Below are 13,002 nucleotides of genomic sequence, written 5' to 3' on the forward strand. Positions count from 1 at the left end.
AAAAAATTATCATACAGTAAATGAATATCGAGCTCTCGGTCTTTTTTTTTTTCTTAGATCAAATGAATATCGAACTCTTAACTAGCTAGAAATTTACCCATTTGATACCAGCAATAAAAACCAAATAAGCAAGCAATTCTGTTTCTGTACAATCTTCTTCTTACCACTGCTATATGGGTTGTATTCTGGTCCTAATTAATGGTAGTGAGAGGAACCCTCGAATCTCTTATAGAGTGAACGCTATTTGCTTGCTTTGATGCTTTTCCATCCCAAAACATCTTCAGTAACTCCTCAAAAGAGGGCGTTTTGAGTTCTTCAATGGATGCAGTGCTTGGCAGATTGAATGACCTCTTTTTCGGTGTTGAGCATGATGGTTGATCCACCTGTTCATGCAAGGATGGCTATTTGATCATCCAAGTTTTATCAAACAAGTACAGTACAATTCAAATGAAATATATGATGATGATCAAGAGCAAATATGATAACAAGCACAAGGATAACACTGAGAGGATTTTGGGAACTTTTTAGATGGGGTTCTTTTCAACTTTCCTTGCCTCATTTTTGTTTCGAGACAAACATGGCAAGAAGAAATTTGACTTGGGATTTAGCCAGGCCACCGTGGCATGCTTACCAAATAGTCGTGTTGAAGACATTTTCCTGCATTCTCTGTGATCTCCACAATCCTGTGATAGTGTCCGCCCTTCAATTCCCTCAACTCTCCACGAGAAGGAACAATCATGGAGCCCAGATTCCCGCAGGCATCATGGTCAAGTTGTAATGAATCTGCAATTTTGGTTTTGGTTGAATGAATAATTGCCATTTGCAACCGACCATAACCCAAAATTTAACCCAAAAAAATCAATGTTGTGCATAACTAAGGTATACTTACGATTGATAGATGAAAGAACGTCTTTGCTTGCTCGATCTGCATCTTCAAGTGCGGATGACATGGCAGAGGAAAACTCAGCACGTAGGTTTTGATTGGCCTCCATTCCTCCCCTAAGGCAGGGAAAATAATATATAAAAATTAGCAGCCACGCAGATTAACCAAAACTTTTGAACAAAAAACTAAAATATTACTTCTTTAGAATCACTGACCTCATTATGTCATTGAGAGAAGCAGCATTACTCTTCTCTTGTCTGAGCAATGAACCTCGAGCATTATTCCACTGTTGTGCACCCATCTTTGCCTTTTGCAAACTGCAAGTTTTTGGGCAATTTTAACCAAGGAAGAATTAGACAAAATAGCTATACTGAGATTAGACTACAAGGAAAATACGACGTGTCAATAGATTGTCATCTTCAGAAGTGGATGTACCAGTTCTGACAGAATTTCAACCAAAGAAGAACAAGGAAACACAATCATACCAAGATTAGACAGAATCATAGCCTGTCAACTGATCTATAAATTTTCCATCAGAGGAGAGAAATTTCAACAAAAGAAGAAATAGAAAACACAATCATACCAAGATTATACCGACACTATAAGTTATAATTGGAAAGGTTGTGTACCAGTTCTGAAGGAACTTCAACAAAGAATTTTGACAACATAATTATACCAAGATTGGAATAGAAGGAAAATCCAAGAATGGATGTAGTAAAAAATTATCATCAGAAAATGGCATATACCAGCACTGGAGGACCTCCGCCTGATCTTTCTTTCTGCTTTCAACTGCAGCAGCATCCTCAAGATAGTGGGTCTCAGTTTTTTCCATGAAACTATTCCATTCAGATTTGATAGATGAACTGGAATCTTGCATGGCCGAAATCTCTTGCTTTGATCTGCTGGTTCTGTTGGCTGCACTTTCTCGAAGGCCGTGGACTGCTGTTTGAACCTGAGTAAAATGAAAGCAACCATAATGAAGCAATATTATATATATATATATATGAACATAACCGAGGCAGGTATTTTTTAAGAGCAAAACCTGTTGAAAGAGAACAGTAAAATTAATGCACAAAAGCAGAAGCTTGAATACAATATTACCTACATGAAAAGGCTTGCAAGTCATAAAAAACTGACGGAAAATCCTAAACAGATTGACTCAAAAACAGAAGCCCCAACTCTTTTTATTAGCAGCCTTTATTTATAGTTAAATGGCTTTTCAGAAGAGTTCAACAAAAGTAGTACCATCACCATTTACCATTATAATCCTTTTCTGCCTTGCTGAAATACTTCTGTGCAAATATTTCTTTAATAATTTAGCTCCTATTGGTAAATTATAATAATTTAACAGAGGGTAGCTCTATAATTCGAAAATTTATTCGAAACAGTTATAGGTCAACAATACATCCTTTTTTCTGCTTTTTCCATGCTTAGTACAGACAGACGTATTCTAAAGCTAGAAGGGTATATTACATTAACACCCCCTCACGTTTCTGCAAATACGGTAAACACACCTTTACAATGGTAATGTGCAAAACGAAAGGAAGACATCTTCAACTCATAATTAACATGGCAAATCTCCTCGTGATGTGTGAAAATGCATGCCATGAAAGCTAGCGCATATTCTACAAGAGGGAGATGATATTAGTCATGACCTAACAACAACAGCAATACATCCGTGTGCTGAGACAACCGTATGTTTGGAATTTAGTCTCTACTCAACTTGCAGTGTTTCCTTAAAGTAGTTACACAATATCAAAATGTAGAAAAATGAAGTGCCTAGTGCTATAAACAACTTTCATATCTCTGCCCTTCACGACAACTAAAAAACACCTTTCGTTGCACAATCTTAGCCTGCACAGGCTGCCAAAGTTTTAAGCTTGGACATAATTTAGGCTTAGGTGAAGTTGTGAGTGGGTGGCAACAGACAACAATCACTGAAATAGTATAACTTCGATAGAAGAAAAGGTCAGAGATACCAGTTCTTTCTTCTTTGCATTTGAACTTGCGACCAGCTCTGCCACCTTTTCTAAGAGTTGCCTTTCTTCATTTGCAACACACTCCTATTGATGAAAAATGACAAACCAAAACCAATAAGAAGAAGAATTTGTATTGGTTCTAAAAACAAGTTCCACATGGTACACTTTATCACCTCAAACTTCTGTTCTAGCTCAGATAATTTCTGGTTGTTGACAGCTTGTGCGTCAGCCACAATATTGCTCAATTTTGTGGTATGCATGTCTAAAGTCTTGAAGAAGTTCACAGTAATTTGAGACATTGATCGAGTGGTTTCCACAGCTCTATGATGTGCCTGAGAATAATATTAAAAGGGATAGTGAAATTTAATAATTTGCTCCAGCTTAGTTCTTTTAACCTTCAAATGAACTTGGTTAAACAAATTCCAACCTCATGCTGTTGTTGTGAATATGAAGTTAATTTGTCTTCCTGAATTAAAAGACTATTTTGAAGATCGCTGAGTAACACATCAGCCTCCGAAGCAATGCCGTTGAAAAGCTGCATATAGGAATGAAGATCAAAACAAAGGTGAAAAAAACAGACTTTGCATATCTCTTGAAGTGGTTGTCAGGAATACATACTCCCTCCAGAGCAGAAGAATGTTTAACAACTTCTGACTTCAGATTTTCAAAGGTTGATCTAGAAGTTCTATCAAGTTTCCCAGCAAAGTCATCCAATGATTCAATGCTAGAACCATATGTGGTTTTCAGGTTTGCTAGGCGACCTCTAAGTTCTTCTGTCTCCTGTGGCATGCCAAAAGTGATGAAATTATCAATGGAACCATTACTGTTAAGCCTATAGAACAACTTTTTTATATCCAAAAAATATCACACCTTCAATTTCGTGGATACAAATGATTGCATGTCTTCCTCCATTTCTTTTAGCTGCTGTTCTTGTTGTATGACAGAAGCAGCCAGTGTCTTGTGCAAACTTTCAAGCTGTTGAGTTAATTGGGACTGGAACTTATGGATAAGAATCTTGTTTCCGTCTTCAATTTTGTCCTTGCGTTCTATGAAAATTAATCATGGTTTATAAATAACAGCAATCAAGAATAAATTAGTTGTGCATCCAATTTCTGAATGAATAGGCTACACACCAATCTTTGTGAACAAGCTAGAGATATCAGATGCGGCACTCTCTAGCTCTGCTCGAAGCTCAAGTGCCTTCTCAACAAGTGCTTTCTCTGAAGACTCAAAAGAGTCAATTGTCAGAACAAAAATGTAAACCCAACATATAACAAAAAAATTATGTGGCCACAGAAGAAACCATGCAAGAGCAAGATGGAAACAACTAAATGATATTAAAGTTGAAATCCATGATAAAAACTCTCAATGATATAGCCTCAAGAAATGTGCATAAAGTACAGGTGACACATTGCTCACCAGACTTGAGAAGATTGGATATCAGATATTCCTTTTCTTTAATTGTTGCATTTGCTTGTCTGTATCTTTCTTCTAGATCAGCCAATGTATTCTCAGTTTCTTGGAGCTTTTTCTGAAGTAAATGAAGCAAAGGATAAGACTTTACAAATATTAAGATGTCAATGCACATAGTTGTAAAGGGAAAAAAGCAGCCAATCATGTTATAATAGACTACAATACCTCAGTTTTCTCAAGCTTATCAGTTAATCCTGCAGTCAATAGCTGCTGGGAATTATAAAGTTCCTGCAGTTCCACCACTCGCTACAGAAAGAAAAGATAATTAGTTAAGCCTGCCCATGGCAATAAGGAGAAAGATGTGGGCAGATAATTTCAGATCTAGAACTCTCTACCTTGTCTCTGGCTTCTAAATCAAGTTCCATGCGTTCTATATTTTCAGTCATGGCCTGAAAAGAGACAAGGGAGAAAGTTAATGATATTACAAACTCACTGAGAAGCTCTCAAAAGTAAAAGTCATCATTAAACGAAAATGGCCAGATTGGAACCTTCTTCTCTGCTTCATCCTGAAGATAACGGTCTCTTGGTATATAAACACCATTCTTCTCTCTGGCAGCATATACCTCTGGTTTGGAAGTAAAATATTTTAATCTCTTTAATTGACACACACACACACACATAATTCTGGGAACACTAAGTTGACACTCAGATGCCCTAGCACACACAGAGGATGCAGAACAGACCTTGTTTGAGCCGGTCAATTTCACAATACAGATCCTTTATAAGTGCAGATTTCATCATCTTCTGATTAATCTGAAATATTAAGTGAAAAAATTAGAGTAATGCTTTCACAGGAGAGGCAGAAGAAGCCTGAACTTCAAAAGATGAGATGAAAAAAAATGGCATAAAAAAATGGGTAACTGTAACATTTACATTGTTTCTAGCAATGCCAAATCTCACCTCTGGTTTATTCTTGATATTTTTGGCACGGTGTGCATAATCAAGTGTGCTGAGTGTCTCTTCCAAACAATGGATTGAGGGTGATATTGTGGCAATTATGCATGTCTTTGTCTTCCCTCCCAGGGAATCCCTCAACAACCTTGTTAGTTTGCTCTCCCTGATATTCAAAAGTATCTATTGACCAGTCTGCCTTTTTACAGGTTAACTTGAAAAGCCAAACACGAAAAATACCTATATGGCACATGGCCAGAGTGCTCAACAAGTGCATTAATCACACGACCAAGTGTCAGTAAACTTTTATTAATCTCACCGGCTTCCCTCGCTCTACCCTGCAAGAATAAATTTCTATGAGGTCAAATTTAGATAAGCTAGTTTTGTTCTAAATAGGATTAGTGACTATAAAGCAAAATTTACATAGGATTAATAAATTGTTCCGATTTGCAAAAATAACTAGTTTGATCCTATGTGTATCAAACTCCAGAAGTTACAATTATTAATCATGTGTTACCTCTCTTGCACCGGAACGTGAAATATTCTCAGAACCAGCAAGATCGACAAGATTGAGCTTTCCACATCTAATCATCTCCTCCCCCTCTGGAGTACGTTCCTTTATATGTATTGTGATAGAAAATATTGAGTGAGATCGACTGCTTTGTTTGTTAAGAAGAGTCTCGGCTGTACGCCTCTTAGCAGAACCTTTCTCCAAGATTTTATAAATCTCATCAGCACTGGTTACTATTTCCTCTTCCAGTCCTCTAACAAAAACAGATCCTTTTCCATCCTCCATAAGGGCTATTGGTTTCTTGGATTTGTCATCTATATATTTAGAAGATTCTTCAGGGGCCAATAGGTCTGTTATTTCTTCATTGTACAATTCTAAAAATGTAACTTTCATGCTGTACTCAGCATTTTGAGCTTCTAATATGTCAAAAATTTGTTGAACAGCCCTTGGAATAACCCCTGCATCGGTTGGGAACTCGCCATTCTACAGGAAAGAGAAGACAATTAATTGGAAGAAATGAATAAATGTAACCAGTATTACAATATAATTCATATGCTCAGACCTTTTTCCTTCCTCCTCCCTCCATCGTGTATGTTTTCCCTGTTCCTGTCTGACCGTAGGCAAAAATAGTGCAGTTATAGCCCTCGAGAACTTCAAATACTATAGGAGATACAGCCTGATGATATAAATCCCTTTGTTGGGAGGTTGGACCAAAAACCTATGAAACCAGCAATAAATACAACTAACAGACGTCAGAACAGAACAGATGAACCCAGAGAGAGAGAAGAGAGAGGACCAATATTGTTTCAAGAACTTAAAAAAAAAAAGTCAATTGCTGAGAAAATCGGAAGATTGATACAATTTCTGAATCACATAATGGCTTGAGTTTTCAACTGTAAGGTTCTAAAAGTTGTTTTTCTTCAATTTTCCCAGCAACCAAGCACATTGTTTGAGGAATCCCGGAAAAAAGGAGAAAAAGTAAAAACAAACCAACCTTGTCAAACAAGAAATTCCGATCAATCTGCTTATTAGCTATGTTCTGAACTGCAGACACTTCTTTTCTGTTCTCATTACAAGAAATTACCGACTGTGTACGTAGTCTCTGCTCATCCTCACTCAGTGGCCTACATTGCAAACCCAACGCCAATCCGTCATTGACAGGAAATCGTACTCAATTGACTCATAACTCAAACTCAAAATAATTTTTATCAAATATTGCCCGCCCAAAGCTGTATTAATATATGGAACCTCACCTGCATCGAACAATAACCTGAATATTGACACCTCTGTCCTTATTTAGCCTGAAGCTCGAATTTCCATCGGCCGATCGCAGATCCCTGCACGCCTTCTCGCTCGACCGGGGGGACTGTGACGGCGATACAGAAACTAGACCTCCTCTCCTCGGATGCTGTGACTGTGAAGACTCCATTCCGCAATTTCTCCGCGAGTCTCAAACTTCTTGTCTGAAACAAAAACACCGATGAAACTCACCGAGTCAACTCAAATGTAATCTCTAGACATCATCTACAAACCCTAGTTCAGCACCAGCATCACCACTATCGAACCGGAGAGAGATAAAAACCGATCAGGCGTTGAAGAAAAACGAAATGCAGACGAGAATGCGATCCAAATGTTGAAACTATTTGAAATGTATTGCAAAGAAAACGAAGGCAAACGAGAGTTGGAACGAAAGTGACCAAATCGAAGCTCGGAATCTACGAGCAAACAGAAGAAACATAGACGAGAATTACTTAACCGTGTATCGAATCGCTGGCCTCTGTAAATGGAGATACGAAATGCCGAACAAGACTTGCAGGAACGAGTCCCCGAACAATGCCGATCGCCTTGGGGGAGAGGGAAAGAGAAACAGCTTCAGAGGGAGAGATTTCTTTGAGAGAGAGAAGAGAGACAGAGAGCTTCGATACAATGGTGATTTGAGAGTATTTTAGGGTTAAATGAATAAAAAATAGCTAGAAAGGAAGCTCGACCGGCGAAGAGGACATGACATGAGGCTCCAGAACAGAAAAAGATTTTTGACTCTTATGCCGTTAGGGGAGCGTTTGAAAACTTGGGGTTAACTTTGACGGTTGCCATTGACGGAGTTACTGACTCGTTTCTGTCAAATTTTCGACCGTTGCCTAGCTGGACGCCCTGCCTATCCAGAATAAACAAAACGAACGAAATATCATTCAACCTAAGTTACCTAACCAAAATAATTACATCTGGAGAATAGAGTTGGCCAATTCAAATCTATTTAAATTTAGTAATATACAGTAAATAGTCAACTTTTTTAAAAAATATATTATTTTATGATAATAGTGATATCGTGTAATTTAAATTTTCATATCATTGAGATTTGGAGTAATTGTAAGGATTATATCCCTCACATTTTGAAAATAAAAGAAAATACCCTTCTACTAGTATGTTGATGAAATGATAATTTTAATTTTATAATAGAAAATAATTTCTAATTTTAACAAAGAATTAAAATAAATAAAAAAAACAGTGATAACCAATCCTGATTGTCAACTACCACTAGTGAAGCTCCAGAACCTTGATCTGAAACTTTTCATTCTGAAACACACAAATCAAAGCGATTTGGGGAGAGTGAGACCCCTCTCAACAAACCTCGTCAATCAGAGCGTTTCAACATTAGAGTTCTGTCTAAATCCACTTTGGGTTCAAATTCAAATTTGGTCTTGTAGAACCCATAGGGGTTTTAATGTCTAAAACCCCATTGCGCGATAGGGTTTTAATGCTTTGAAACCTTTATAAGCTTTGTTGAATCTAGGCACATATCGGTTTTGTTGAATCAAGGCACATATCCTTTGCTGGTTACTATAAAAAAAAGATTAAAATAATATAAAATTTATATAAATACACATTTTATGTAGACAAAATAACACAAGATTAAGATGAAAAATATATATACAATTAATTCCTATCAAACACATATTTGAGGATAACTTAAAATTAGCAGGAAGTAAGTAAAAATTAGCTTACGATCTTGCATGTTGAAGCGTCGTAAAATTTTCCTTAAGTAGTTTTTTTAAGAAAGCCAAATCTTCTTGCTATTTTCTATCTCGATGAATTTGCATCCCTAGAATCTTGTTTATTGATCACAAGTCCTTTATATCAAATTCCCTAACCAATTGTGCCTTTAACTCTTGGACTCGATCTTTGTTGAGGCTTACAACCAACATGTTGTCTACATGTAACAGAAGAACGACAAAATCTTCATCACCAAACCTCTTGAAATAAGCACAAGGATCTGAATTGAGTTTGTTGTACTTAAGGCTTATGATATAAGAATCAAATCTTTTATAACAACATCTCGGCGTCTGTTTAAGACCATATAGAGATTTGTTCAACCTGCAAATCAAGTTCTTTTTTCTTTTTTTTTTCAAAACCTTCTGGTTGAAGCATGTAAATTCCTCCTTCAAGCTCTTCATGATAAAATGCAGTTTTCACATCTAGTTGTTATAGATGTAGATCAAATATAGCACACATCAATAGAATTACTCTGATTGTTGTAAGTCGTACCACTAGAGAAAATATTTCATTGAAATCAATATCTTTTTTCTGAGCATATCATTTTACCACCAGTCCTGCACGATATCTCTCCACTTGGTTATTGTCATCACTTTTGATCTTGTAAACTCATTTATTTTCGATGTTCTTTTCTTCCATGTGGTAGTAGAGCATGTTGGTCCCTTAGGGTATGGCCACTCAAGAAGAAGGTGAATTGAGTTTAAAAAAAAAAATAATTTTAATAAATATTTTTTATTAATGATTTTATAAAATATATATATATTTGATAAATATAATAAATTATATTTGAGATTAAAAATAAATACAATGAAACACAAGATAATTTATAGTGGTTCGGTATCTTCACATACACCTAGTCCACCCTTGAGATTCCACGATTTCCACACTAACTCACCTTGAAAACTAGATACATATCTAGATTATAATGGGTTCTAGACAACTACTATATCAAGGTTTTCTTCCTAATTTACCTTGGAAACTAGATTCACCTAAATTTTAATGGTTCTAGAAAACCAATACAATTTACAATAGTAATTTAAATGTTACAAATAATTTGTCTGCACTTGGACACAAATAAACAATTAAGAATAAATTATACGAGGCAATAATATTTAAATAAATAAATAAATTTGTAACCTCAAATGGAGAAGTTTGGATTTGTTGTAAAAGACTTAAAGAACTTTTCTCTTCTTGCCTTGTGGCTCTTCAGTGGATGTACAATAATACTTTGAGAGTCTCGGATTGTTTGGATGCTTTGCTTGAGAGCGTTTGAGAGCTTTCAGATGCTTTGGATATGTAATAGAAACACTTGAATGCTCAAAAAATAAGTTTGGAGGGTATTTATAATTATTTTGGACACTTTTCCAACGGTCAAAAATCTGACCATTATAACAAGAAAACTTAATATAACTTAAAATTAATATATGTACTCAAATACCTAAGAGGGTTTGTAGATCAATTGACAAGAGAAGGCTTGAACAAATAGGAGGTCTTGAGTTCAAACCCAAGCACAATGCACCTAATTCTTAAAATACTTGTTGAGATACATATGATATAAAAATATTATATAAATTAATCTAAAATATTTTTAAAAAATATTTTTAATAGAAAATAATATTTTTTATAATGCATATTGTCGACGTTTGATTTCAACCGATCGAGATTTGTTTTGGGCTGCGGTGAGTGAGTCCGAAATGCCAAGAAGAAGAAAATAAAGATCCCAGATATGAGTCAACACAAGCAATTTTTACGTGATTCAATCAGAACAATGCCTACTCCACGACCGCACTCTGATTATTCTCCTTGTACCCCTCATGATATCTCTGACTCTTATTTAAAATGAGGGGCCTTTACAATTTGGATAACATATAGAAATATAAAGATAATATAACGGAGGACAAACAGTCCTTATCATCTGTACAAAATTAGGAGTAGGATCCTCATTACGAGGAGCATGGGCTGTTGCAGATAAAGTAAATGGACCTTACCTTTGACTTCTCAGCAGTTTTGCCATTTATGCGAGCTGAAGGTTTTTTGGGCCAGCAATCTGGATGGTCCAGCGAACTGAGGGTTTTATTGGGAGCTCGTTAGTCAATCATTGAAAGCTCGCTAGGGGCTTCACCGAAAGCTCGTGAGGAGCTCGCTTTATGAGTTTCGAATTTCGATGGTGTATAGGCTTTCTTTGACGAGGTCGCCTGACGTTCTAGGCTCCGGGCGATTGGGCCAGCCCATTGGACTGAGTTTGGCCCTATGAGGAGTGATGTGGGAAATGCGTATAACACATATGATATATAAAAAAAATATTTAATAAATTAATAAGCAACAAACAACATATCCAACCTTTCATTTAATAAATTAATATTAAAAATATTTTTAATAGAAAATAACATTTTTGATATGCATATGCTATGAAAAATATTTTATAAATTAATCTAAAAAATATTTAAAAATATTTTTAACAAGAAATAATATTTTTGGTAATACATATGCTATGAAAAAAATATTTTATAAATTAATAAAAAATAATTGATACTACAATTAATATATTTAAGAAAAATACTATTTTTGTTAATCATCAAAACTTAATTAATATTAGCAAGTTGACTCAACAGAGTAAGATCACATGTCTTGTTCTTATGTAGGGCTTCTATATCTTCTTACATTGCTGTCATCCATAGGGATATATCTGGGCTCTTAATAGGCTCATGGAAAGTTGATGGCTCTCTATCCTCTTTTAAATGACAATATGCAATCTTGATCTCAGTAACAAACTAGTGCCATGTCTTTCTCTCACGAGTTGACCTTCGAACACCAAAAGGCTCAGGTTAAACTGGTTCTTGTACATCGTGTTCTGATATTGTTTCAAAAGAATCTGCATTTTTTGCCCTCTTATCTATTTTCTATTTAAACTGTAGTAGTCTCTAGTTTCTCTTTTGTAATGTCATCATTTTTTTTTTTTCTGTTAAGCTCAAGGGTAAGTATATATGATTTTGATGATAACAAAAAAATATATATATAATATAAATTTATTTTTTATTCATGCAAAATTTTTTTATTTTGAATTAAAAGTACGTACAAAAGGTAAATTTATTTTGAATTAAAGGTTGATCGTCTTTATACATGTTTTTTTGTTTTGATCATTTACGTCTCAAAAGTTTATGTTTAAATTTTCATATCTTGATAAATGCATTTCTTACTCATGTATAAAGTAAATTTATTTTGAATTGAAAGAGAATTATTTTGAAACATGTTTTCTCTTACTCATTCAAAAAGTAAATTTATTTTGAATTAAAAGAGAATTGCTATTAGACATGTTTTCTTGTTTTAATCATTTATGTCTTAAAATCTTATATTTGAATTTTCAAATCTTGAATTAGAGGAAAATTATTTTTAGATATATTTTCTCTTACTCATGAAAAAAGTAAATTTATTTTAAATTAAAAGATAATTACTTTTAGACATATTTTCTTATTTTAATCATTTATGTCTTAAAAGCTTATATTTGAATTCTCAAATCTTGATTTCTCATGCAAAAACTAAATTTATTTTGAATTAAATGTGAGACATGTTTTCCTATTGTTTGAGAAACCCTAAATATTTTTTTGAATTTCAAATTTCATATTAACGTTTTCTTTAATGGCTAGTGTGTTTTGAAGATGTATATATATGGGGTAAGTATGGAGGCTCAAGATTGAGAACAAACTTGATAGAGCATTCAAATAAGAGTGAGAAGGTTCGAAGTGTTAGAAGTGTTATGGCTAGTGGAATTCTCAACCGTTTGTGACTTGTCTGTAGTTGTCTCTAGTTGTAAGTTTGTTATTTTTACTCACTTGTTTTGTGAGGGAATTATTTTACTCACTTGCTGTGTGAAGGGATTATATTTGTTAGCAGTATGCTAGTGGTTCTTGCTTAGGTAAGAGATTGTATGTTGATTCTAGTTCTAATTAAAAGTTAGTGCTGATTCTCCCTAGTGGAACCTCAAGCTAAATTTTGAGAGTCTCAAGCTAAGTCTTGAGAGAGATGATTAGGCTCTTTAGAGCCAAATCTCTATAAAATTTCTTTTGTTCCTTGTGGTTGTGTGATTTTATTATTATTAATCATACTGCAATCACCATATATTAAAATTACAAATTTAAGAGTTTTTAAAAGAGTTAAAAATTATTAATTAATTTTTAAAAACCCCCATTCACCCTTTCTTGGGTATTTTTTTGGGC

At 34.7% G+C, this 13,002-nt stretch overlaps 1 protein-coding gene across 2 annotated transcripts; it reads right to left on the reverse strand.

Annotated features, from left to right (window-relative positions):
* Positions 1 to 41: 41 nt before the first annotated feature.
* On the reverse strand, positions 42 to 7,735 carry LOC127797022 (kinesin-like protein KIN-5D). 2 transcript variants are annotated; one of them, XM_052329476.1, is made up of 23 exons: positions 7,489 to 7,735; positions 6,991 to 7,200; positions 6,732 to 6,861; positions 6,300 to 6,455; positions 5,744 to 6,220; positions 5,467 to 5,564; positions 5,236 to 5,392; positions 5,019 to 5,088; positions 4,824 to 4,900; positions 4,671 to 4,724; positions 4,501 to 4,581; positions 4,282 to 4,393; positions 3,996 to 4,082; positions 3,733 to 3,908; positions 3,481 to 3,642; positions 3,290 to 3,397; positions 3,036 to 3,194; positions 2,863 to 2,946; positions 1,630 to 1,835; positions 1,099 to 1,200; positions 890 to 999; positions 632 to 783; positions 42 to 383 (listed from the first exon to the last, which is right to left on the reverse strand). In XM_052329476.1, the coding sequence occupies exons 2-23, from the start codon at positions 7,164 to 7,166 to the stop codon at positions 192 to 194; spliced, it is 3,126 nt and encodes a 1,041-aa protein (XP_052185436.1). In that variant the 5' UTR covers positions 7,167 to 7,200; positions 7,489 to 7,735; the 3' UTR covers positions 42 to 191. The 2 variants fall into 2 exon arrangements, with proteins under 2 accessions (XP_052185436.1, XP_052185435.1); XM_052329475.1 differs by having other exon boundaries at positions 43 to 383; positions 7,494 to 7,735.
* Between the last annotated feature and the right edge of the window lie 5,267 nt (positions 7,736 to 13,002).

The sequence above is a fragment of the Diospyros lotus genome, chromosome 3 (assembly GCF_014633365.1).
Source record: "Diospyros lotus cultivar Yz01 chromosome 3, ASM1463336v1, whole genome shotgun sequence".
NCBI lineage: Eukaryota > Viridiplantae > Streptophyta > Magnoliopsida > Ericales > Ebenaceae > Diospyros > Diospyros lotus.